At 42.2% G+C, this 26,317-nt stretch overlaps 6 protein-coding genes across 6 annotated transcripts in view; 4 read left to right on the plus strand and 2 right to left on the minus strand.

The window, feature by feature from the left end:
* The first annotated feature begins 2,663 nt into the window (after window positions 1-2,663).
* Window positions 2,664-3,381, plus strand: LOC134189200 (uncharacterized). The gene has a single exon (XM_062657443.1). The coding sequence runs from the start codon at window positions 2,670-2,672 to the stop codon at window positions 3,135-3,137; it is 468 nt and encodes a 155-aa protein (XP_062513427.1). The 5' UTR covers window positions 2,664-2,669; the 3' UTR covers window positions 3,138-3,381.
* A 4,177-nt stretch (window positions 3,382-7,558) lies between these two features.
* On the plus strand, window positions 7,559-9,009 carry LOC134188565 (uncharacterized protein K02A2.6-like). Its single transcript, XM_062656730.1, has one exon. It carries the CDS (start codon window positions 7,639-7,641, stop codon window positions 9,007-9,009), a length of 1,371 nt encoding a protein of 456 aa, XP_062512714.1. The 5' UTR covers window positions 7,559-7,638.
* A 3,176-nt stretch (window positions 9,010-12,185) lies between these two features.
* Window positions 12,186-17,477, plus strand: LOC134188817 (uncharacterized). The gene is made up of 5 exons (XM_062657023.1): window positions 12,186-12,625; window positions 12,759-12,859; window positions 12,980-13,211; window positions 14,537-14,779; window positions 14,841-17,477. The coding sequence occupies exons 1-5, from the start codon at window positions 12,337-12,339 to the stop codon at window positions 17,336-17,338; spliced, it is 3,363 nt and encodes a 1,120-aa protein (XP_062513007.1). The 5' UTR covers window positions 12,186-12,336; the 3' UTR covers window positions 17,339-17,477.
* A 465-nt stretch (window positions 17,478-17,942) lies between these two features.
* LOC134188898 (uncharacterized) lies at window positions 17,943-19,238 on the minus strand. Its single transcript, XM_062657105.1, has one exon. It carries the CDS (start codon window positions 19,230-19,232, stop codon window positions 18,114-18,116), a length of 1,119 nt encoding a protein of 372 aa, XP_062513089.1. The 5' UTR covers window positions 19,233-19,238; the 3' UTR covers window positions 17,943-18,113.
* Window positions 19,239-22,195: 2,957 nt separating this feature from the next.
* On the minus strand, window positions 22,196-25,402 carry LOC134189121 (kielin/chordin-like protein). The gene is made up of 5 exons (XM_062657358.1): window positions 25,302-25,402; window positions 24,201-24,282; window positions 24,048-24,142; window positions 22,663-22,744; window positions 22,196-22,601 (listed from the first exon to the last, which is right to left on the minus strand). The coding sequence occupies exons 1-5, from the start codon at window positions 25,348-25,350 to the stop codon at window positions 22,544-22,546; spliced, it is 366 nt and encodes a 121-aa protein (XP_062513342.1). The 5' UTR covers window positions 25,351-25,402; the 3' UTR covers window positions 22,196-22,543.
* Window positions 25,403-25,424: 22 nt separating this feature from the next.
* The window catches only part of LOC134189051 (corrinoid adenosyltransferase MMAB-like), a 5,196-nt gene continuing 4,303 nt past the window's right edge, over window positions 25,425-26,317 (plus strand). The window contains exon 1 of the mRNA XM_062657283.1: window positions 25,425-25,544. Within this exon, the coding sequence (XP_062513267.1) occupies window positions 25,474-25,544 (71 nt within the window). The 5' untranslated portion in view covers window positions 25,425-25,473. The remainder of the gene's footprint in view (window positions 25,545-26,317) is intronic.

The following is a 26,317-nucleotide window of genomic DNA, read 5'->3' on the forward strand; positions in this document are numbered from 1 at the left end:
GCAGAAAACAACAAGATGAGTATTCCGTTCATGACCTCGTACACAAGAGAGCCCGTTTGCACGTTCACGCAGGAAGGAGGAAGTGAAGTCCTACTCAGCAACATCGTGGGTTTTCATGACAAAGTAGCCGTCTACCTGTTTGATGTCAATGGTAATCCGAAAAACTGGAGCAACATGGCCCTACAGTTTAATCTCAATTGCATTGGGATTATGAGCTCAGCTTCAACAGGCGGAGAATAATACCCTAGGGCGATCAAATTTAGCTGCTTTGATCGAGACATGAAGAACAAGAGTGCAGATCTTGTAAATGCTCGATCTGACAATGTTTCTAGCTAGAGACGCAGTTTGTCACTAAGAAATGGGCACTAACAAATCATTGTGTAGTCTAACAAATCATTGTGTATGTTTGTTTGTCTGTTTGTCGACTGCTTTCTGTAGGAACTGCACCAGAATCTGTCGTGTCAGAAATATATTACTGTATTCTATAAAGCAATCGTGTCTCTCTTCTAACTTCAAACGATGGTATTTCCAGAATTAGCTAGCATTTATAGTCAACCAGCACTGACCCTCCATAGAGATTCGATCATGACAATGGCTGAATGCATTCGATTTGAGTGCATGGCTCTGGTATCTGCGGTTCCGGGACTGTAAGACTTGCTTCCAAGTTAAGTAAATCGAACAGTAATTAATTAATTAATTGAAGTAGCAACCGCTCTTACTAAGATTGACGTTAATCTTGGCTAATCTTCCTTGACACACAACTATATTTAGCTTGTGGTTTAATCAATTAATATCTATTAGAAATTAAGTTCATGTGGTTGCTGCACTGGGTAGCTCATTCGTGTTTTTTGCATTTTTCGCGACAGTCTGACTCTCTCAAACGATGTTTTGGTGCATCGCAGTCTCTTTGCCCTCTGAAGACAACCGTCAATCCCCTCACTGACGGTCAACATCCGGTGGGGATCAGCTCGCTCTCCGCGAAACGGCAGTTCAACGAGCTCGTCAGTATGCCCGTTGACACACGCAGTTACGATGGAGTCGTCAACTTCAATTATCAACCCGTTGACACAGAAAACGACAAGATGAGTGTGGCGTTCACCGTGCAGGAAGAAGGAAGTGAAGTCCTACTCGGCAACGTCATGGCTTTTCACGACTAGGTAGCCGTCTACCTGTCTGACGTCAATGGTAAATCGAAAGACTGGAACGGTCTGGCCGACTTACAGTTCGATGTCATTTGCTTTGGGGCTAGGAGCTCCGGCATGCAGTAGGCCGTAGATATCGATCATGACTTGACATTGAACAGCTAGCTAATGCATGCATGCTTGGCGTGTAGATGTTTAGTCTGTTGTAGACGTATACTGTGGGAGTGATCAATGTTGGCACAGTAGTGCGCGTTAAATTTGTCCGCGAGTGTTGTAGCAATAATGATGCCTGTACACGTATACTTGGAGGTCTACTGCATGGATGATGTCTTATTACGCAGACTAAATACACGTGTAATAATCACGTGGCTACAAAGTACAAATACATGACTTTCCTCTACAAGCTAAAACTCTCTATCCCACTCCTGTTACCAGTCACCGTGCTCTTTGGTACATGGGTACTACTACACTACGCAGTGGCGGATCTACATAGTGCTGAGGTCTACGTCAAGCCGTAGAGGTCAGGTCAACTTTCATTTTGCTATAAGTCAGCTAACGTACGTTACTAGCTGTCCCCGTCCGTCTAATACAATGTTTCCGTAGATGCATTGTGGTAGTTTTGCGTGGTTTGCGCGTGCTCCCGTCACTAAAGCCTGAACAACATTCGGAAAGTGATTCTGCAAGGATCGAAGCACTTTAACCACAAACTTTTTGGTATTCTTTTGATCCTCAAAATAGTGCACCTTCTTGTGACCAGACTTCTCCATATTTCACTATCTCGATCTCTTTACCTTCAAATCGAATGCAGCTGGTTTGCTCTAGACAGAACAAGAGAAACGATATTAGTCAATTAACTTTAGAAATCTTGTGAATGTTTTTGGGATGCTCCATTTGCAGCCCATTTGAGAAGGAAGCTGTAGAGACACTGCAATGCAGTTTGCCGCAAAGAAACGGCTCCTAATATAATCATTATGGATACGAAGCTTGTTTCTCTTCCCTAAAAGGCTGCTTTCCTGGAATGCTATTATATGATAAAGATTCTATGACGAGAGTCGTTCTATCTCTACCAGAACGAAACTACAAGAAGTCTCTCAAACTTAAACTTTACATCGACATTTGAAGATGAAATCGTTGAGATTGCGAGTGCGAGCACACTCTCTCTCTCTCTCTCTCTCTCTCACACACACACACACACACACACACACACACACACACACACACACACACATACACACACACACACATGCATGGGTGCACACAATATGTGCAAGAGAGCAACCCCATCACTGCATGTCTAGACAATTGTCAATCATCTTTCTGCAGAGAGGTAAGCAGATTCTTCATGTGCACAAAAATGTGCATGTAATTACGTGAACCAATAAGATGAAACCATTTTACGGCCTTGCCTGTTTCTGGACCACGCCGAAACTTTTCCCAACTGCCACGCGCTCTGGCTTCTAGTGGCTATTTAACGTTTTCCACGCGGCATTGAGTAGCATTCACATCGGGTTGCCTTCTCAATCGACAATGAAAGTCTCGCTTGCTCTCTTGGCTGTACTCGTCTCTCAAATGATGCTTTCCTGCATCGCAGTTCCAGTGATTTCTCAAGATCTGATTGTTGATCCGAATATTGGCGGTTCGTTTCCGGTGGGAATCAGCCTGCTCTACGCGAAATGGGAGAACACAATGCTGGTCAACATGCCTGTTACCTCGCGCAGCTACGCCGGAGTAGCCAACTTTAACTACGCAGGCGCTAGTGCAGACGGCAACAAGTTGACGATCCCGTTTACAACTTCGCATCCTAAAGAGCCCGTTTGCACGTTCACGCAAGAAGAAGGAGACCTAATGCTTAGCAAGATCAAATCAGACATCGACGAGGTGGTCATCCATCTGTTCGACGTCGGCGGTGCAGCGAAGAACTGGAAAGGTCTTTCCGTTCTGAACTTCAATGTCGTCTGCATCGGAACGGCTCCGTCTACTCAGACTTCACGTTGAAACATTGACCGGCGGACGGAAAGTAATTCGAAGACAGCAGTAAAAGCTAACGATTGTGTCTAGAAATTGGACAGCTAATGTGTTCGCGGCATTTAGATTTAGGATCTACTGATAGATTGAGCAATACGCTGTTGGCATGGTGTAGTGCGCGTTTGTCAATGAGTGCTCTGTCTTTGTAGTTAATCAGTGTATGCGATTGAATTCTGAATTGCAGAGGCTGTTCAACGTATCAAATATACAAGAGATGGTGCAATCGACTTGTGGTGCTGCTGTATGTCGAGCTTGTGCGAACGTTCGTGCTTTCACTTGTTGCACGCGTAGACGTTATCGTTTCTTTTATTTTATTGACAACTAGCTGATTACTCCGTTCTTCGCCGGGCAAATTAATTAATTAACACAAATTCCCGCGTTTACATACACTTTGGGCATCATACAATTCGGTTACTGGGCGAATACAAACTCCCAGTGTGTCGAACATGGCGGCTATTCGACATGCAAGTATATACATGCAAACAAAAGTGTACAGGACCCGTATTTCTAAAACCCCGGATATAGTCAAAACAATCTTGCTGCTAACAACGTCGCTGTTAGTAAACGACACGCTCCGAGCGTACCGTCCGAGGTAAGTGTGGTATAGCGAGCATGCGCTTTAGGTGTGACTGCGGTTTGCGTACGTGTTATATTAGTCTAGCGCTAACTAGCGTTGAGTGCACTTGTGCAGCAGAGTACGTGTCGTTCACTGTAGCAGAATAGATTCTGGTATAACCGGTCCACTGAGTCGGTATACCCGATATACTTAGCCTAGACTACAGCGGAGTAGTATTACGGCTGGTGAGCTCAGGCGCGGATCTACCATAAGGCCCGAGGTGCCCGGGCACCAAGGTCCCTAGGGGGTGTGTCACTCATTTCCCGGACGTTCTTCCCGGATGTTTGGCGGCGATGTCTAAGCGGCAGTCAAGTTTAGAGCTCTTCGGGTTTAAAGTACCTCGGTTGGAGGTTCAAAACACAAGTAACGACACTTTACCAGATACTGAAGTTGAAGGCCCGACAAGGAGAACTGCAGCACCATCGCATGCTCCTCTGGATGGTCTGGATGCAGTAGATCCGCCATATGATCTTGGGCTTATAGGATATACAAATGGGCGGAAACTCAGTGCTTCTGACAGGTACTTGGGTACGAGTATATACCTGCTAAGAAAGTGTGAAACTTCGCAGCTCTACTAGTAGATATCAGTGGATTGCATGCATCGATATTCGGTAGCCTATACTACCCTAATATCAACGTACTTCTGAAGTTAATGTGCACCATACCTGTCACAACATGCAGTTGTGAGAGAAGTATCAGTGGTCTCCGCCGCCTAAAGACTTACCTACGGTCAACCATTGGCCAACTCCGCCTTAATGGTCTCGCACTCATGCATTTTCATTATGGTTTAGACATTGACTATGAAGCTATCATTAATGACTTTGCTAGGAAGCATCCTCGTAGAATGGAACTTACAAACCTTATTGATGAAGCATTTTCACAGGATGGCTCTTGCTGATAGTATTCGTTGTCATGAAGTCGTATTGTTCTTCTTTAAATTTAATATTAGCAACAATATCAAGTTCAAATTTCTCATTAATATTAAATTGGGGAGGTTCAAATATCTAATTAATATTAACTTGGGCACTAAACGAAATTGAATGCTGGATCCGCGCCTGGAGCTATACAACAATTGGCGACGAGGATAGACTCGGAGAGTGGCGAAGAGTACGTAGCCATAAGAAGATCGGTACGACACTGAGGAGCACCGATACAGTTGCAACAAGAGAATGTCATTGAACGATAGGAGTTCGAACTATCAGAGTAAACACACGACCGTATGGCTGCTGCAAGTTATCATGGACGTTTGGCGGAGTTCAGCCCAGGAATTGACACCGTAGAGGACTATAAAGAGAGGTTCTTCTTGTATTGTACAGCTAACTCGATCGAAGATGGAGACAAACAGAAGGCCGTGTTCTTGACGAGCATCGGAGGGACGACGTACACCCTATTGAAGAACCTAGTTAGACCGCGACTGCCGCAAGATCTCGAGTTGGAGGTGCTAATTGACGTGCTAAAGAGGCACTACCAGCCCAAAGTAGTCGTCATAGCGGAGCGATTCAAGTTCTTCAAAAGACAACAGCGAGAAGGTGAGTCAATCGCTGTGTATTTGTTTGAGCTGCGTCGGTTAGCGAAGGACTGCGAGTTTGGGGAGTATTTACAAACCGCGCTACGCGACCAACTCGTATGAGGGTTGAATAGTGAAGCACTACAAAGGATAGTGTTGGCAGAGGCAGACCTTACATTAGAGAGGGCTCTGCAAATATCACAGGCATTCGAAGCAGCGAGACAGGAGACTAGGGTTCTTCGTGGGTGTGCACCACAAGGTCCGCCCACTCTGAAGTCTGAGACCGCGTACATTGTTCGGAAAGACACAACAGGTGTCAATATGAAAACCACGAAACACGGAAGTGGTGGCGAACAAGCATGTCACCGATGCGGAACGAAAGGGCATACGCCACAGAATTGTAGATATAAGACACAAACATGCCATTTTTGCAAGGGACAGGGGCATATTAGTCGAGTATGCCGAAGAGAATGCACAGTAGAGATTCCAAAGACGCAACACGTGGAAAGGGGAAGCCCCGAACTACCCATCATGTAGATGAGGAATCGCTTAGTGTTGTTTATAGTATCTCAAACAAGAGAGGTGTCACAGTGGAAATGGACGTTGCTGGAAGACAGATAGAGTTAGAAATCGATACCGGAGCAACAGTTACGGTTATCCCCACTAGTACATATCAGAAGTACTTGAAACATATACAGTGGTGCCCAAGTACCACCAGATTGCACGCGTACAATGGACAGCCCTTGAATGTGCAAGGAGAAGCGGAAGTTCCTGTAAGATACAAGGGACAGCAACTAAATGTAAAGTTTCATGTGGTAAAAGTGAAGAACAAGCCCGCCATCCTAGGAAGAGACTGGTTGAAACATTTTAAACTAGATTGGGATGCAGTCTTCACTGTACAGAAATTTCAGGCAATAGACCCAGTGGAAACCTTTCCACAGTTGTTTGGCACTGGGGTAGGTACATTGGTTGGATATCAGGCCAACATCATGTTGAATACAGATGCCAAACCAAAGTTTCATCGACCAGACCAATTCCATATGCCTTGCATAGTAAGGTCGATGCTGAACTCGAACGGATGCGGAAGGAAGGTATTCTGAAACCAGTAGAGAAGTGTGAATGGGCAGCACCCATTGTGGTAGCTCGAAAGGGAGATGGAAATGTTAGAATATGTGGCGACTACAAGGTCACCATTAACCCCTATATTGATTTGGATCAATATTCGATGCCGAATCCAGATGACTTGTTTTCGACCTTAGCAGGAGAAAAGAAATTTTCTCGTTTGGATCTCAAACAAGCGTATCAACAGATGCTAGTAGACCCCAGAAGTCAGCAATACCTAACCATTAATTAATACACACAAGAGCATGTTTACGTACACAAGGATGCCATTTGGCATAAGCTCAGCACCCAGCATATGGCAACGAGCAATAGATAACGTTCTATCAGGACTGGACGGAGTCATCTGCTACCTAGATGATATTCCAATAGTGGGCAACAGTGATGAACAGCATAACCACAGGTTATTCAAGGTCTTGGAAAAACTGAACCAAGCCGGAATTAAGCTAAAAATGGAAAAATGTGAATTTGGCAAGTCTAAGGTAGAATATTTGGGGCACGTGGTGAGTGCAGAAGGCATATCCCCATCTCGGAGTAAGATGGAAGCGATTCAAAATGCACCTGACCCTAGTAACGTGACTGAATTGAAGGCTTTCTTGGGACTTCTAAATTATTATGGGAAGTTGTTACCAAATTTGTCATCAACATTACAACCACTGTATATCTTATTGAAGAAACAGCAACGTTGGAAGTGGTTGGATCAACAGAGAAAGGCATTCCGGCAGGCAAAACAAACACTAGTGAAATCGGACTTACTAGTACATTATGAGTTGGGTAAGCCAATCAAGTTAAGTTGTGATGCCTCACCATATGGAATAGGAGCGTGTCTAAGTCATGTCATGGAAGATGGCACTGAACGCCCAGTCGCATTTGCATCACGAACACTAGCTCGAGCTGAGAAGAATTATGCTCATTTAGAAAAAGAGGCCCTAGCCTTGATTTATGGAGTAAGACACTTCCATAAATACCTGATGGGAAGGAAATTTACGCTAGTAACCGATCACCGACCGCTACTGAGGATTCTATAAGCTAAGGAAGGAGCTTCTACGCTAGCAGCTGCACGACTGCAGCGCTGGGCACTCATATTAAGTGCGTACAGCTATGAGCTAGAATACAGGGCAGGGCAGGATAACAAGAAAGCTGATGTATTGTCTCGACTTCCTATACCAGTAGAAGTGATTGATCCAAATGAACAAATCTTTGGAGTGGATTATTGTGAACCATTGCCCATGACTGCCAAAGAGATTGCAAAGGCAACCCAATTGAATGTGGTGACAAGGAGAGCATATCAATATACTCGATACGGATGGACTACCAGAGATGTGGACCAATCCTTACAACCATTTGCTAAACGTGCTAATGAGTTATCGATTGAAGGAGGCTGCTTATTGTGGGGCAGCAGAGTTATCATCCCAGAGGAATTGAGAAAGACAGTATTAGCGCAGATACATGAGGGTCATCTGGGGACCAGCAAAATGAAGGCCTTAGCCAGAAGTTATGTGTGGTGGCCAAACCTGGACAGGGATATAGAAGATTTGGCAAGATCATGTGAACAGTGTCAAAACCAGAAGAGTAGACCAAGTACTACTAAACCCTCACATCCATGGATCTACCCAACATCACCATGGAAACGTGTCCATGCAGATTTTGCAGAATTTGCGGGGAAGCAGTATTCACTTATTGTAGATGCCTTCTCTAAATGGCCGGAAGTCCACGAACTGGGTATACATGCTACTACAGGGCAGACGATTGAAGCTATGCGAAGAAACTTTTCTTATCATGGATTGCCACAGCGACTTGTAACCGACAACGGTCCTCAGTTTAGGGCACAAGACTTCAAGGAGTTTATGGAGGCCAATGGAATCAAGCATCAACTGACTCCACCCTACCATCCTGCATCTAATGGACAGGTAGAGCGAATGGTACAAGAGATAAAAAAGAGCTTGAAGGGTCGACCAGCGGGAAGATCGATAAGTCATCAAGTGTCTTCGTTCCTTCTACACTATCGTACGACTCCACATACTGCAACAGGCAAAACTCATGCCGAACTGTTGATCAAACGAATACCAGGAACCAAGTTATCTTTGTTGCGTCCAGAGGTAAGTGACATTGACAGAGATGAGCAGAGAATCAAGTTCGAGGAAGCTACCAAACGATCAAGACAACTGGATCCTGGTTGTAAAGTCAGTGTGTGGAATCCACGTCAAGATAGTCGTGGTAGGTGGTTGGTGGGAACCGTTGAACAACAGCTAGGACCAACCAACTATTTAGTGAATGTGGAAGGACATTGCAGGTACGTGCCTAGAGACCAAATGCGTTGGAGAGATCAACGGAGTGTACCAGAAACAGCTGATGTAAGTGTACCAGAGATAGAGGTGAAAGAGATACCAGTACCAGTCATTCCTGTGAAAGAGACAGGACAAGTAGTTCAATCTACTAAACACAAGGACCAAGATGAGGAGTCTACCTTGATCTCCAAGGAAATGTTATCACCTCCAGAAGACCACGAGATTGAGACTCCCAGACGATATCCAAAGAGACAAAACAGACAACCACCAGCAAGATATCGTGAACAACAGGTAAGGACAGCACCAGACTAAGGAAGGGAGAGTGTGGTATAGCGAGCATGCGCTTTAGGTGTGACTGCGGTTTGCGTACGTGTTATATTAGTCTAGCGCTAACTAGCGTTGAGTGCACTTGTGCAGCAGAGTACGTGTCGTTCACTGTAGCAGAATAGATTCTGGTATAACCGGTCCACTGAGTCGGTATACGCGATATACTTAGCCTAGACTACAGCGGAGTAGTATTACGGCTGGTGAGCTATACAACAGTAAGGATAGGGCAGTTTAAATTTGGTGGAGATCCGATGCGCTATTCTAAAGAAATTTGAGTGACATCACGAACTACAGTCGAATGTACGCCAGCTACAGGGCACAGAGCACCGCGAACGGCAGCAGTTGATAGTCCAAACTGAGAAAAGACCGCATGCCAAAGGTCAATTAACTAAGCGCAAAAGTGCAGCGCAGTTTGCGGGAACAAACTTTTTGGTGACGTCACGAAACACCGGTCACAGCGAAGGACACCCATGCAGTTGCTTTTCGAAGTAGAGAAGGTCGCGCGCTAGAGGGAGAGCGGAAAGGAGTGGCGGTAACGGGTTTGCGATCACACAGGGAACAAACAGTCAAAATGGTTGAGCCAATGGAGCCCTTTTTCTAATAATTTATTTTAGATCACTCATCAAGTTTGATATCAACTAGTTCTAAGATACAACGATTTCCTTCTATTGGCAATAATTTATTAATATCTTTTCTACCTAATTTATACACTAGGCTAAAACTTACGCTGTAATCTTATTAACATAAATTGTTTTGGATTACTTACTTAGTTTGATATCAATTGGAGTTTGCATAGTGTGGCTACTCAATACTGCCTCTAAAATGATCATCATGCATCTAATTATTTTATTTCTTTTTCTTATTCCACTAGCTTGATTATCTAGAGTTGTACTTCTAGGTTTCTCTCTGTAATCATGGTACCTTTTGGTGCAACAAGAAATACAACTATAAATCAATTAATTACGTAATTAATAAATAAATAAATATTGAGAAACAGTAACTAATTTTTAGGGGTTGCGACTGCTTGCGAGATTACGTTTAACTAAACTCTTGGTTATTATGTCATTTTGTGTCGATTTAAAATACAAACAGTAAACCTAGCCACGCATGCGCAGACATAGAACATCAGCCACGCATGCGTAGATCCAATTAGCTCTATCAACTCAAACCGGTCAACGACGAAAGTGCGGGTACGTGTAGGTCTACGCAATTAGAGCAAAGTTGATGTGGTATTTGGTACGTTTGCTGCGCCCGTTTGTTTATGTTTGTATGTGCATGTAACTGTCTAGGGACGTTGCGTACGTGAGTGGACGCCGCCAGACGTGCAGCGTTCAGAACGTGGTGTTTAAAACAGGCCACGAAGCAGGTTTATCGACAAACAGATGAATTGCACGTTTTCCGCTTGCTACAGAGTAGGGCACGCCCTGTTTTTAGTTAAATTGATTACCGAAATCTCGCGTTTTGTTTGATGTCGAGACATCTCGGCGATTGAAATCAGTCTAGACACCGTTCTAGCGTCTGTGTTGTGCTCGATTCGTGTGTCTGTTCAATTCGTGTTCTGTTCTCGCATTCATTGAACGCGGCACCGCCTAGCCTCGAACTTCCAGACCAGAGCGCGCGAGGCGCGCGAACTCTCCGCCTCGATCACCAAGGTAAAATTGGCCGCTTCCACGGAGGAAACGGCGCCTACTTTGTGTCTCGCTAACGGAATGTGTTTCGTTGCATGTCAGATTATTTGTCTAGAGACTCAGTAGGATCCAGGTAGGGGTAACCGGCAGGGGGACACGTGCTCCCGTTTGGAGCCCTATTTCTTGATTTAGTTCAACAATTTTATTGATAGTCTAGAGTTCGAACAGGAATCTGGATTGCAGACCTGTTACAAGTGAGAAATTCTCTCATCTTGCTATTTAGTTAAAGTTGTTTGTCTCTTTTATGACGTCATTGCAAACGCATTTGCTACTAGTCTGCCCAGAAGGAGGTTGTGTTCACTTATTGATCCTGATGAAATCTAGATTTCCATATCTATAGCTTTTTGCATACTTGTAGTGAAGTGTAGGGGTCATTTTCGTGTAAGTCTGTATGTTGCAGATGCTGCCCCTAACCTAGTGGGTGTGGCCATTTAAGTTAAGATCTTTGGTGCAGTAATGATCATGCAGTGAAATGTCTTTTATTGTCTCTTTCTGCGTTTTCTGGAGACTTTGAGGCCATTGCGTTTTAGTATAAAAGGATGGGTTGATTTTGATGTAAGATTTCAAATAAGCGTAAGTGGGCGTGACTACAAGCAGCCTGAAGCTTAATTGTGTGGCTCCTGGTGACTGAAGCTTTGGCCTTTTAATTGCTGTATTGCTTCAACAGCATGGCTACATCTTCCATACTTTAGCAAGTTGTCGGTCTTTCAGGGTGGCAGCTCTGCATGGTTTGCCTCTATTTGGACTGTGTTTTTGTAAACACTGGGTGTGTGAGGTTGTTGATAAGTGAGGCTCTTAGCAGGGGCGTACCGTGGCCATTGGAAGTGGGGGGGCTGAAATACCCGAACACTGACACGCCCCTTTGACAAAAATTGTATTAGTAGCAACAATGCAGACCACAAAGTATTACGTTTACTCGTATACATATATACAGTATGGCCTCGAACATCCAGACTGTAAACAGACGCGCACGTTTACAAAAAGCTACGTAACGCTAGTTTTCACCTGACAAAATGGGAAACGCCCACAAAAACTGGGGGGGCTATAGCCCATTTAGCCCATGCCACGGTACGCGCCTGCTCTTAGGGGAGGAGAACTTTGCTTCAGCAGGGAGGACTGATTCTTAGCACATGCCACAAAGATGGGAATCAAACCCATTTGCCCCAGCGAGAATGCCATTATTAACATTGCAGTACGACATTTAATTAATGTTGATAAATGAAGGAAAATTAGCTGTTTGTGTGAGCATTAATTTAATTGATTGTGTCTGTGTGTATGTTTACATGACATGTTGTTGTATGTACGTACGTTGTGCAAAAACAGAATGTGGTTGAGGGAGAAATGATTGTGTTCAATTGATAGGTTGTTGTGAGAAAGAATGAGTGGGGCTGAGTGGCTTGCTAGGTTTATTAGGAGCCCAACCATTTTATTCAGAAGGAAGATGGGATGTGTAGTTCTTGGTCGAAGTTTTTCTTGCAAATGGTCATTGTCTGTCCATCTTTTCAATTCATATGAAGAAATTGGTCAGAAAATTATTCGTGACCATCAAGGACATGTATCATTGCCTGCTATCCAGCTCTGTCCAGTGACAGAAATTATAGTTCGTAAGCAAGGTCATGTGGTCATGAAGCCTCAACTTGGTCCAGAATGGTCATTGTGTCGAGGTGATGCAGAAGTTCAGTTTCCAACCAAATATTTGTGGGAACGATCATTTGATCACGATCATTGCTTCACATTTGTGGTTGAAGCCATTGACTCTTGTCCTGATAGTTTAGAATTTCCTGTTTGTGTTGAGTACATCAGACAAGGTGAAGTGCAGGTCTGCTTCACATTGGAAGCAGTTCACAAACTGTCCAAATCAGCTGATTCATCAAATTCCATGTTACCAGGAACAGATCAAGGAACAGACAAAGGTACAAAAACTCTGCACATAATATATTGCTATTCACTTGTGTGCCACTGGAAAACATAATAGTTGCATTTAGTTAGAACTTGCTGTTATTTTATGCATCTAAATGTATGTTGATGTGTTTGTTACATTTCTAGAACATTCTTCAGTCTCTGTTGTGAAGAGGAGGAGCTTGTCAAGTTACAGATCTGAAGAATTAGATTTACAAGCAATTGTGTCTGATGTACAATTTCTTGAGGTAAATACAGTCACGAATCCAGCTGATTGGTGTGAATTGTTTAACGACGTATAAATGATGATAAATGGAGCAAACTGCACGTTTTATATTTATTGTCTCTCTTTGTTACATGTTGGCAAGGCTGTCAGAAGTCATTGGTACGAGATTGGCATTCGTCTTGGAGTCGACATGGAAGAGTTGTCTGATTGTCAAGAACGTTTCCCTCAGGACTTTGCTGCTCGCCTCGTACATATCTTCTCACTGTGGAGAAGACAAGTGCCCAAACCAACTATTGCAATACTCCTGGAAGCATGCAGACAAGCAGGTGTTGGAGCAGTAGCAGAGAAAGCAGTGAGGGAGGCACCAAATCGAAGTCAGATTTTGTTTCTATTCTTGTCAGACTATTGCTAGCAGGATAGCATTTTTATCTAGACACTATGTGTTGACTCTATGTGGTAATTGACTCTATGTTTTATCTATATGCCTTGGTGACTACACGAATATCAGGAGAGAGATTAGTGGTTAACGCTAAATGCTAAACGTTATATTGCTATTTTATAGTCACTCTACAGTAAGCTACTCTACAATGAGAGCTTTTCAGCGAGTTGCTGGTTTTTCAGGCAGTGACTCTACTTGATTTGTTGATCTTAATTAATTAAGCTTTAGCAGGGATCGAGGACCAATTTTTGTAGCCTCAAATTTCCAGACCAGAGAGCACGCGAACTCTAGTCTGGACCAAGTCGATACTAAAATGATTTCGGAAGTACTTATCAAAAGCGATGCTAAATGGTAGTCTAAAAACATAGGATCGTTTTACCTAGAGCAAAACATATCATTTGTAAATGCCATGAGATCTCACAAACAAAGAAGAGACGTCTGCCGTGTTTGCGATGATATCTTGGTGGACGGCATAAAACCACGACTCTTTGATTCTTTGGCAGACCGCTAGCTAGTCTAACTGCTCGACTAGTGAGACTACCGCTCGACCAGTTGTCAAAGGTGATGGTCTAGCGACGCTGCTGTGCATGTCCTCTCACCGCAAGCTTGAAAATATCGAAGAACCGAAGCTGAAACTAAAACTAAGATGTGTGGGTGCACCAGAGTCTTCATCACGGCTCTGGCGTGCACTTAGCTGCCCATGCGGGTTTCACATGCACGCAATCAACGCTAGCATAACCAATTACTGCTAAACCAATGAGAATTTACAACCGACATTCCGGTTTTAAGGAGCTGATTGGCTTAGAAGGCTATTTCCGAAATCATTTTAGTATCGACTTGGTCCAGACTAGAGTTCTGGCGCTTCGCGCGCTCTCTGGTCTGGAAGTTCGAGGCTACAATTTTTGGCACATTGAAATTAAGTACTGTATGAGGTTTGAATGCCAGAATGGTGAGATTTAAACTCACTCGATCACCCTCTCAGTATGCAGTGGTGTCAAGCCAGCAACAATGCCACTAGACCACTAAATCTGTTAAGCTGTAGGGGCAGTTAATTAACAGTGCAGTATGACGTTTTAGTTATTGTTGAAAACTGAATGAAATTGAGCTGTTTTTGCATAAGGATTTGTGTCTTTATGTCTGACTTACATGTGGCATGTTGAGTGAAACAATGTATTTGACTAGTTGTCATGAGAATGAGAAAGGATAATTGATATTGCTTGTTTTATTAAGACTTTAAATCTAGTTTACTGTTTCTTATAGCATTTCACAACACCAAGAGTCTCAAAATAATTGCCAAATTACTAACTGGTGAAGCTTTTGAATTGGAAGCACGGCCATCTGATAATGTTGCCACATTAAAACATCAGTTGCAAACCAAAGATGATTTTTCATCATGGGATCAACTGTTTGTCTTTAATAAGAATCAATTACACGATGACCAGACATTGGCTGATGCAGGAGTAACTACTGATGGAACAATACTGAATGTTGTTCTTTGTCCTCGTGAGTTGATATTCTTACTAAATAGTATAGTACACAAATTGTAATAATGTTATTGTTGTAGGTGGTGTGACAGACATGGGAGCTGATGCAGCTGAGTTATTTATTCGAGCATTATCACGAGGAAAAGTTGAAGTAATTCGACTTAAGCTTGTTATTGTTGGTAAAGACAGAACAGGCAAGACGTCCTTTAAGCGATCTCTGCTCAAACTTAAGTTTCAGCCCATTGAACCAAGCACACCTGTGGCAATAGCAGATTTGGCAGTGTGTGAAGCATCGAACTGGAGACTCGTGAATGACAAAGACAAGGAATTTCTAGACAGACAAATAGCTAGAGCAGCTATCCATGCATCGCATGATTCTAGTGCAATTGATTCAGGTAGTAAAGATGACAGTCAATATGACGATGGAAGAGCGGAGCAGTCTGATCTAATCAGTCATGTCCAGCTTGACACGACAGTCGTTACAGAATATACATCAACTGATACTAGATCAACTGATACTAGACTAAGAGAGAGCAACATGAACGCAGACAAACTTGATGAAGCATTAATTGTAACTGAAGACATGGCTCGGGCTATTAGAGATTTCAAACGTGATCCTGATCTTTTAAAGCAGGAAGATTCAAAAGTTCACGTTAACATTTGGGATTTGGGAGGTCAAGAGCCCCTTCTTCCTGGTCAAGCACATGCCATCACACCAGGATGTGTCGTTTGTGTTGTATTTAAAGCATCTGAGTTTCTAGGTGACTATGCTAAGTCATTCTACCTTCTTTCTGCCGACTCAGAACCAATTCCAATCGACAACCACTGGATAGAGACGAACTATGATGCTCTGTCTTTATGGGCATCCATGACTTTTTTGGCAGGATATGATAATCGTGAGGGTCTGTACTCTGGTGATTACATTGGCAAGTCAAAGAAATGTGCATCACCAATTATGTTGTTGATTGGAACACATATCAAATATGCTAATAAAAAAATGATAAAGCAGCAGAATGAATTTCTGTCTAAAATGTTTCGTAATAAAGCCTTTCAGAAGCACATTCTTCGACCATCTAACATGCGTCATGATTGGTTCTTTCATGTAGAGAATTCAGTGTCTGATCCTGATAGTTCAAATGAAGATGCCGGTGTGAGTGCTGTGAAGCAAGTCATTGAAGAGATGGCACATGATGTGTCACCCAAACATCTAATACCAGCCACGTGGTCAGTTCTAGAGAAGATCCTTGATGCTCTAGAAGAAAAGCTGGGCAGTGCTCTTTTTAATGTCAATGTTATCATGGTTTTTGCTAGTCGATTGTGTCGTATGTTTGAAGAGAAAGAAGTTCGTACTGCTCTAGCATATTTAGATGAAGCCGGTTCAGTCATCTTTCCTCAGAAAAGTGAGAAGCTGAAGAACATAGTCGTCACCAAACCAAACTGGATTTTCATGGTTTTCTCAGTGGTGGCGTCTGTCACTACTCGTCCTCCTCCCTTACTGAGTGAAGATTGGGATCGAGTGCAACAAGTAGGAATTGCGTCTTGGGAACTGATTGATCATCGCTTGAAAGAAGCAGGAGTGAAACGAGCAGAGTATGAAGATGTACTGAATCTGTTGAATTTCTTTTTCCTTCTCTGCCCCAAACTTTGCTTATCTCAGCCATCTGCTTTTATGTTTCCTTATGAAACAGAATACTTTGTTCCATGTTTGCTAGAATCTGAATCAGATGGTCCATTTTCAGCTGCTAGTTCGGTTGCTACTAATCCAATGTCACTTATAGTTGTGTCGCGCAATGTTGAGTTTATTCCTGAGCAGTTGCATTTCAAGTTGATGACGAGTTGTATTGAGGAATTTTCTAAAGACCCATGGCTGAGACGCAACTGCTCTGTTTATCATGTTTCTGATGGTGTTGATTTGGAACTGATTTATTATGCGTACAAATATATCATTATCACTATTGACACACAACGGCCACTTCATGAAATTGCATCTCTGTGTACAAAGATCCGTCTGTCCATCATTAAAAAACTGTCTGAAGTGAAGACACCAGGGATGCCTCAGTTTCAGTTTTCATTGAATATTCAACATCCCGGACCAGCCATACCTGTCGATGTCAGCAAGTTAGTATGTATAGACGAGTATGAACACAAACCACTAAGAAGAGACAAACGAAATGTGCATTTGAAAAATTCTGATGAGAAAGCTGCATTGGACTGTTGGTTTTGTGACCATAAAGACAATGCAGCAAGACAAACACAACAACTGATGGTAAAAGCAAAGTGCAAGTGTGCAGAAGATGTTGTCGTGACTGTTGCTGAGAAAGTTTCTCACTGTTGGCAAAGGCTTGCATCAAATTTGGCACCTGCAGTTTTCAAGAACAAGACGAAGGTGATAGAAAAAGAAAACAAAGACGATTGCTTCATGCAAACTTTAACAGCATTGAATATGTGGACTGATGAATGTGGTGACAGAGCAAATCAGGAAGCAATGATCATGGCAATGTGTGCCATTGGATGTAGATCCCAGGCTATAGCCGTTTTTGAGCGTGAGTTAGTAGACCATGTCTGTCCATCTCACTAATGATCTTCTCTTTATAACAACTCTAGTTTGTCAAATGTTATAGATCCTGCATTTCATTAGATTGTACATCACATTTAGTGTGTGTTTGCTGTATCTCAAATTAGCTATTTGAAATGTATAATATTATTATATTTTGGCAGATGAATTAGTGATACCCATCGCTCTACATAGTGACTCTGACTTAGTCACTGGTATGTCTAGATATCTGGATCTATATGGAAGCAATCTTCTAACTTTCGTACTTAAATGCCAGTCAGTTACAGTTGGCCTCCCCGGTTCCCCTATGACATCCACTCGGGGGGGGGGGGGGGAGACTATAGCTGCAGAGGTTTAGTACAAGGTTAGGACTTTACAGTCATTCTTGTTTAGTACAAGTTTAGGGCTTTACAGTCATTCTTGTTGCTGCACTGATATATGACGCTTCTTTTGGGAAGAACGGATGCCAGTTCAAGTCATGTATGTATGTATTGTATGTAGCTATGTATTAAATGTATAAATGAATTTAAAATAGCATTATTATAACTAATAAAATCTCTAAATATACGTTTGTGTACGTACACACCAACGAGCAAACTGTATCATTGAACATAGAAATTCAGACTGATTCGAGTCAAAAAAACAAGCCTGAAGGAAACTATTTTAAGAGAACTTGGGTTCACCACACTGACAGCAGGGGTCCAATAGTTCCATTACATAATCACAATTCATACGCATGCGCACAATTTTACCACTATCAGATACCACAAACTTGTCCTTGCATGCTGCTTGTAATTAATTAGTCATTATCACCACATGTTGGATTGTTAGGATAGACACCATCAATGCCTGTCCTTGTCCCTCTTTTGTTTATGTACCAATCGCTAAACATGTCATGAGCATTCTGACCCCAGACTTTGATTCTTGACCATGGAATATCATTTACACTCTGGCAATGCTGAAGACAAGCATCAGCAAATACTCCATTTTGACCCCATTGAATCACCGGTTTCAATGCATTCAGAAACGTCGTTCGCCAAGCAAAAAATTCCAACATCCGAGTGTTATTACAGTCTGGAGGATTACAACCAAGTTGTAATATATTTCCTAATTGCCATGTGTCGTATAGAGAGTTGAGCACAAATATCGGTGTCTGGATATATGGGTACGTGTATTGAGCCATGAAACACTGCCAACCATCAATCTCATTCGACTCAAAACAGTCGCGGTTGACACCTTCACTACAGTTTTGCATATGGAAGATATATTGAAATTGCCGTCTGGCATGCATGTCTCTGTTTACATTGGGTGCATCAACGAAGTATCCAGCATCAGCCAGCCCATGAACGTCACTGTAAGGAAACCTCGATCGAACATAGTCCAAGTGTAGAAATGTGGCCAGTCCGCCTGCAGAGCAGCCAGTGAGGATGATAGCCTCGGCTTCTTTCAAACCTTCGTTCTCTATGAGAGCATCGACAAGAGCAGTAAGAATTCGATGACCACGAAAATATATTTTTCGACCATTGACAACAACGGGTTCATCTCTATTGCCAGAGAATGAAGCTCCATCACAATACGGAACAAAGACAACCGTATAGTTGGCAAAATTTGGATTCACATCCGGGTCATTGTTGAGAAATCCTGCCAATTCGAATTTTGTTTGCCAATTTTTTGATGAGCCTAAATCGATGAAACTGCGATTGTAGCAGTCGCCCTCGCTGTAGCACCAGCCTCCACCCTCTAGGTGTATTATCCAACGCTTGGATGGCGTCCTGTCGATGAAATAACCGGCTGCTGAACCATCTAGACACACTGCTCCGTCCTTCACCGCGTCTTTCAGCAGGACAAGATTGCCCACACGTTCAGATTGTGTTTTTGATATGATGAATGTCAAGAACAAGCAAAGAAGTGTCCTCATGATTGTATAGCTGGAACTATATGGCAGTCACGTGGCGTTAATTCCCTGAATTTGAGCTGTGAAAAGGCGTGCATGTGGCCTCGAATTAGTTTTATCATTCACACTCAAACAGTATCATAGTTCATGTGTTAATTAATTGAGATAGAGTGAATGGTTGCTGTCTAATTGATGACCTAGCTAGTAGGCTAAAGATTTTTAGAGTGAATTAACCTTCGTTCTAAGTGTTTGATTTTGAAGGTTTTGTATTTGCATTGCATTGTATTGTATTGCATTGTATTGTATTGTATTGTATTGTATTGCATTGCATTGCATTGGATTGTATGGTATGGTATGCTAGCTAGGGTATAGTATGGCATGATGGGTATGGTATGGTATGGTATGGTATGGTATGGTATGGTATGGTATGGTATGGTATTGTGTTGTGTTGTGTTGTGTTGTGTTGTGTTGTATTGTATTGGATTGCACTGCATTGCACTGCACTGCATTGCATTGCACTGCATTGCACTGCATTATATTGTATTGCATTGTATTGTATTGCATTGCATGGTATGGTATGGTATGGAATGGTATGGTATTGTGTTGTGTTGTGTTGTGTTGTGTTGTGTTGTATTGTATTGGATTGGATTGGATTGCATTGCACTGCACTGCATTGCACTAAATTGCACTGCATTGTATTGCATTGTATTGTATTGCATTGCATGGTATGGTATGGTATGGTATGGTATGGTATGGTATGGTATGGTATGGTATGGTATGGTATGGTACGGTATTGTGTTGTGTTGTGTTGTGTTGTATTGCATTGCATTGCATTGCATTGTATTGCATTACATTACATTGTAATGTAATGTATTGTATTGTATTGTACTTCCAGGCTACAGCCTAGTAGCATAGATATGCTAGTATAAAAGGCATGCCTGTGTGTTAATTCATAGATGAATGTATACAGGAGTGTTGTCACCAGGGCAACAGAGACAATTAAACTTAGCTCCAGACACGGTTCCTTTGGCTCCAGAAGGCTCCAAGTTAACAATAAAACTAAAATCTAATGTGTTCCTTTCCCGGAGTCAATGCCATTGTCAGAGTCTGGACTCTGTGTCCCACCAGTACTGTACAGGAATTATGCTATCAATGGTCTGTCTATACGAGGCTACACGATCTGCAGAAGATCAAAGTTGGCTCCAAAATTGACGACCACCTGCAACCCTAGTATAATAAGAGCCATTTTGATCACTATGAGCATTCTATTGAGAGATGTAGACAATAGTTTCTAACCTAAAAGAGTCCAGAGGAAGCTAGAGTTTGTAAACAGGATAGTAGTGATTTCCAGACCTTGTAAGCATAGAAACAAGGAGATCGAGTTCTCTAGCAAGTTCGTCCTTGGTCTTGATAGGTTCCCATCTGTAGAGTGTCTTGTACTAACTGTGGGGGTGGACTTGCATGATTTCTTTTAGACCAACAGCAGCTGAGAATATGACTGAGTACAGATGTTTAATTAAGAACCTTGTGAGGAAGCCATGCTGACGCCATTTGCTTCCTTACACAAAGTAATGGCCAACCTGCATGTTGCTGTGCGAAACTCGATCGTGTATTGAACTTGAAGCTGCAGAGCAATGCTGACTCTTCTGCGTCTGAGTTAAAGTTCCGTTTAGTTCTACACTCCAGTGGACCACTTGCCATTAGTCTTGTTGCACCTGATTTCATGACATCGCACCTATAATTAATCATATGGAGGATGCATGTGTAGACTGGATTAAACATGTAAGGTAGGTACAAAGTACAGTGATTAGATGTTTGAATTCGAAACAGAGAAAACAACCAACGTTTGAAAGAGAAAAAACGTAAAAATTGAACACGAAAGTAGTAGCAAATGACTATGGTGTGGGAGTGTACCAGCATGTATGTCAAATTGTTGAAGAAATTCGGCCAGGAAAGGGTGCACGATGAAGACACACGGTGTGTTTATCTGCTGTTGATTACAAGGCAGGGACAAGAACTGTTAGACACATATCTATCAAGTTGGACAATACTGAAACCAAACATGTAGAAGAGTATATGTATATATTTTTAATTTTTCTGTTGTATGTATATGTGCAGATATATTTATTTTTGATATTATATTCTTATAGACACACACACACACACACACACACACACACACACACACACACACACACACACACACACACACACACACACACACACACACACACACACACACACACACACACAGACGTTTTGTCAACTGGAACATCCAGTGTGAATGTGGCAAGTTGGCAGATGAATATCATCTTCTTACATGCAAACATGGAGGTGGACCTGTGTGGCAACACGATGAAATTGTAAATGCATGGAGCACTTGTCTACATGAATTAAAGATTCATCACGAGAAAGAACCTCAACATCGTTCGTTACACTGGAAATGAGAATAGACCAGACATAGTCGTGTATGACTCTGGGTGTAGCTATGACCTTGATGTAGCTATGGCTCATCCTTTCAGCCAAGACACTTTAAAGCAGGCAGCTTTAGAGGAAATTTTGCTGCAGCAAGAAGGGAGGAAAGGAAGATAATCAAATACGAAAAACAACAACTTGCTGGCAATACATCAAGCCTCAATTTCACTCCTCTGGTATTTGAACTTGGTGATCAGAAGCTACCAAATATATTTTAAACAAACTAGCCAGAAGATCAAGAGACATTGAAGGCTATACAAATGAAGCTGACTTTAGAGGTTTTTGCAGGAAAAATTCTCAATAATCTTACAACGATGTAACGCTAGAGTCATCCTTCACAAGCTGACACGTGTCTTTCCTGGAGAAGTAGATGAGAACACACACAATAGAGACTATCAAAGTAGTTTGCATTAAACTAAAGCTGAACTCAGTAGATTGCTTGTATTTAGTGTTAGAAATGTAACGTAGAGTTTGTGTTTCAATAAATGAGACAGACAGACAGACAGACAGACAGAATCAAGTTTATTGTCAACAATCTTCACTACTACAAACAGTTATTGTTAAAATGAAATGTTCTACTTGTAGTCCGAGACTATTGCTAATGAGTAAAAACAGACAGACACACACACACACACACACACACACACACACACACACACACACACACACACACACACACTCACAACGTTGTAGCAAGATTGTATACTAATCCACTAACTGGTAAAACATGCAGCAGCCTCATAAAACCAAACAATTTTTTAGTTATTTGATATTATGCAGCAAGCACTAATGATACATAAAACAGCTAGTACTCTACTATAGACATCAACTTGGCCCAGAATCCTTGCAAATGTAGGAGTCTATGCCAGAGGTTCACAGAACATCTCGGTACATTCGATGAATCCACCCCTGCATAAGCTATCATATAGTACCACTCATTAGCACATTACGATCCATATAGAACTCAAAACTGACTGACCAAGTGTTGCAATCGTTTTTGTCTTTAAAGCTTTCACCCTCTCTGTATTCCTTCCCATTGTACGTGCAGAAGTCCAACATCACTGCAACAAGGCAACAAACGAAATTATTACCAGAAATGACGTTCGCATAGAAAACAGTCAATAATGTTGAATGTTTTCAAATGTATTTATTTAGATATACAGTACACACATAATGTTGAATTGTATTAGAATATGAGATTTTTAGTACATACAGTGTATTTGAATCCAAGTATTAACAGACGTGGATCTGCCATAAGGCCTGATGTGTCTGGGCACCAAGATTCCTAGGCTGTGTGCCCACTTTGTTGAGGTGCTTCCTTGATGTTTGTGGCAGTTAAGTAATATGAAAATATATATTAGCAACAATGTCAAGTTCAATTTGTGTGTGTGTGTGTGATCGTGTGTGTGTGTGTGTGTGTGTGTGCACGTGTGTGTGTGTGTGTGTGTGTGTGTGTGTGTGTGTGTGTGTGTCCATGTGTGTGTGTGTGTGTGTGTGTGTGTGTGTGTGTCCATGTGTGTGTGTGTGTGTGTGTGTGTGTGTGTGTGTGTGTGTGTATGTGTGTCCATGTGTGTGTGTGTGTGTGTGTGTGTGTGTGTGTGTGTGTGTGTGTGTCCCCATGTGTGTGTGTGTGTGTGTGTGTGTGTGTGTGTGTGTGTGTGTGTGTGTGTGTGTGTGTGTGTGTGTCCATGTGTGTGTGTGTGTGTGTGTGTGTGTGTGTGTGTGTGTGTGTGTGTGTGTGTGTGTGTGTGTGTGTGTGGTGTGTGTCCCCATGTGTGTGTGTGTGTGTGCACGCGTGCATGTGTGACCATGTGTGTGTGTGTGTGTGTGTGTGTGTGTGTGTGTGTGTGTGTGTGTGTGTGTGTGTGTGTGTGTGTGAGTGCACGTGTGTGTGTCCGTGCACGTGTGCATGAATGTGTGTGTGTGTGTGTGCACGTGTGTGTCCCTGTGCACGTGTGCATGAATGTGTGTGTGTGTGTGTGTGTGTGTGTGTGTGTGTGTGTGTGTGTGTGTGTGTGTGTGTGTGTGTAACACGTGCACTAAACAAAATTGAGCCCAAATCCACGCCTGATTAAGACTTTTGCTTTGTCCCATAGTGTTATAAACTTCCGTGGGAAACTCAGAAAACTACAAACAAAAAACTCAGTTTGGGAAAAGTATTCACAGTATCAAGGCTTTAGTGCAGGCTTAACTAGTCAGCCATACCATTCACACAAAGTGCCAAACTTGTTATAAGACAAACACTGGCTGTGTAACTACATTAACCCAACAATACAACACAAACACGTGACTACAATATATACACACAGTTAGTTGCAGAATACGATCTACAGTACTTCATGAGAAAATTGTTTGGACTTTTACCTTCGTCTTCGGGCACTTGAGGAGGTTCCTGGACGTTGACTTCTGGACTCACGCATAGCTTTTCAGTACATGCAATATGGTCATCGTTACAATAACTGCAAAATATTTGAGATAAGCTCCTTGCTCTCGCTGAAATCAGAATTGAAGACTGACCATGTGTTGCAACCTTCACTGTCTAGAAAACTGGCACCGTTGATATAGGTTGTACCATCGTATACACAGTCACCATGTATTACTGTATGAAAGACATTTTGTATGAACACAGTCTGAAGTCTGGCAAGTAGAATAAATTTGAGAAAAATTGAATTTAACATGCATAGATGTAAAATGTGGATACAAAATTGAGTAAGTTGTCAGTGGATGTTAAGAGGCGATAGTGGGAAGTCAATAGCTACTGAAAAGATGTACACATATGCACGCATGCATACACACTCACATTCACGCACACTCAAACACACACACACACACACACACACACACACACACACACTCATACATTCATTCACACACACACACACACACACACACACACACACACACACACACACATAAAAACACTCCAACACACACACACACACACACACACACACACACACACACACACACACACACACACACTCAAACACACACACACACACACACACACACACACACACACACACACACACACACACACTCCACACACACACACACACACACACACACACACACACACACACACACACACACACACATAAAAACACTCCAACACACACACACACACACACACACACACACACACACACACACACACACACACACACACATAAAAACACTCCAACACACACACACACACACACACACACACACACACACACACACACTCAAACACACACACACACACACACACACACACACACACACACACACACACACTCAAACACACACACACACACACACACACACACACACACACACACACACACACACACACACACACATAAAAACACTCCAACACACACACACACACACACACACACACACACACACACACACACACACACACACACACACACACACACACACACACACACACTCAAACACACACACACACACACACACACACACACACACACACACACACACACACACACACACACACACGAAACTAACTTAGTAAAACGCAACAAAATCTAAAACACTATCCTAATTGAAATGTTAGTGATGAAGTAACTGCTACGAGTTTTAATGTCACCTCATTCATATCAAACTTACCGCTCAAATGAGCCGCCACGGCTACAACAAGAAGACCAACCTTCGTCATACTGTGACAGTGTACGTAGTCACCTGGTTGACGTCACCCGATCAGCAACCTCGGAGTTGTTCTTGCAGTCGCGGACAAATATCACGTGACAAGTGAATCAGATCGCAAACGGTGGCAGATATCATGTTGTCTTCAGTTTGCCGTCGAGTTGGAGTATTGACACGATTTTTGCCGCTACTAAGAGCGCAGTGCAGGTATATTACGTTTGCTCATGGTTAATTTTTAATAATCAATAATTAATACTTAATTAATTAATTAATTTTTGTACCTGCATGACCCTGTTAAGTCTTAATTAGAGACAGTTGAGATTTCTAATTGGATAAGCAACAATGATACGCAATGTTGTATCGTTTTAGAATTAATATAACACTTTTAATGGTCACCAGGTGTATTTCGATTAATTAATGTCTTACTCTAATTAATTGAAGTTAATAAATTAATTTTATTAATTTATATACCCATTTATATATATATAAATATATATATATATATATATATATTTTTTTTTTTTACATTATAAATTTTTTTTTTTTATAACCGCCCAATGGACGGAACACTACTGAAAAACACCACAACAAACACTTGCTACAGACAAAACATCTAGATGTTCAGTTATCATGCGAGAGTTGTATTGCCACAGTTTCACAGACAGTTGTTCATGAAGGTTAGTAATAGCTCGGCTGAAACTGTGACCTGTAGACAGAGTAGACTTCTTGGCAATAGACTTCAGCAGTTTAAGACTATGTTCTGACCAGACTCCATATGACTCAACAACCAAAGGATAGAACAAGCAACCATACGAGGAAACATTTGAGTCGTGGCGTTCGTCTTTCTCCATTTCCCCAGCTTGAGCAGCAGCACCAGCCTTTACAGCTGCATTGATGACATGTGAGGGAGAAAATGAATTTCGCACTGAGATATCAAAATAAGCAGCCTTTCCGTTAGAGAAGTCGGGATGAAAAACATC

This window comes from Corticium candelabrum, chromosome 13 (assembly GCF_963422355.1).
Source record: "Corticium candelabrum chromosome 13, ooCorCand1.1, whole genome shotgun sequence".
NCBI classification, from domain to species: Eukaryota; Metazoa; Porifera; class Homoscleromorpha; order Homosclerophorida; family Plakinidae; genus Corticium; species Corticium candelabrum.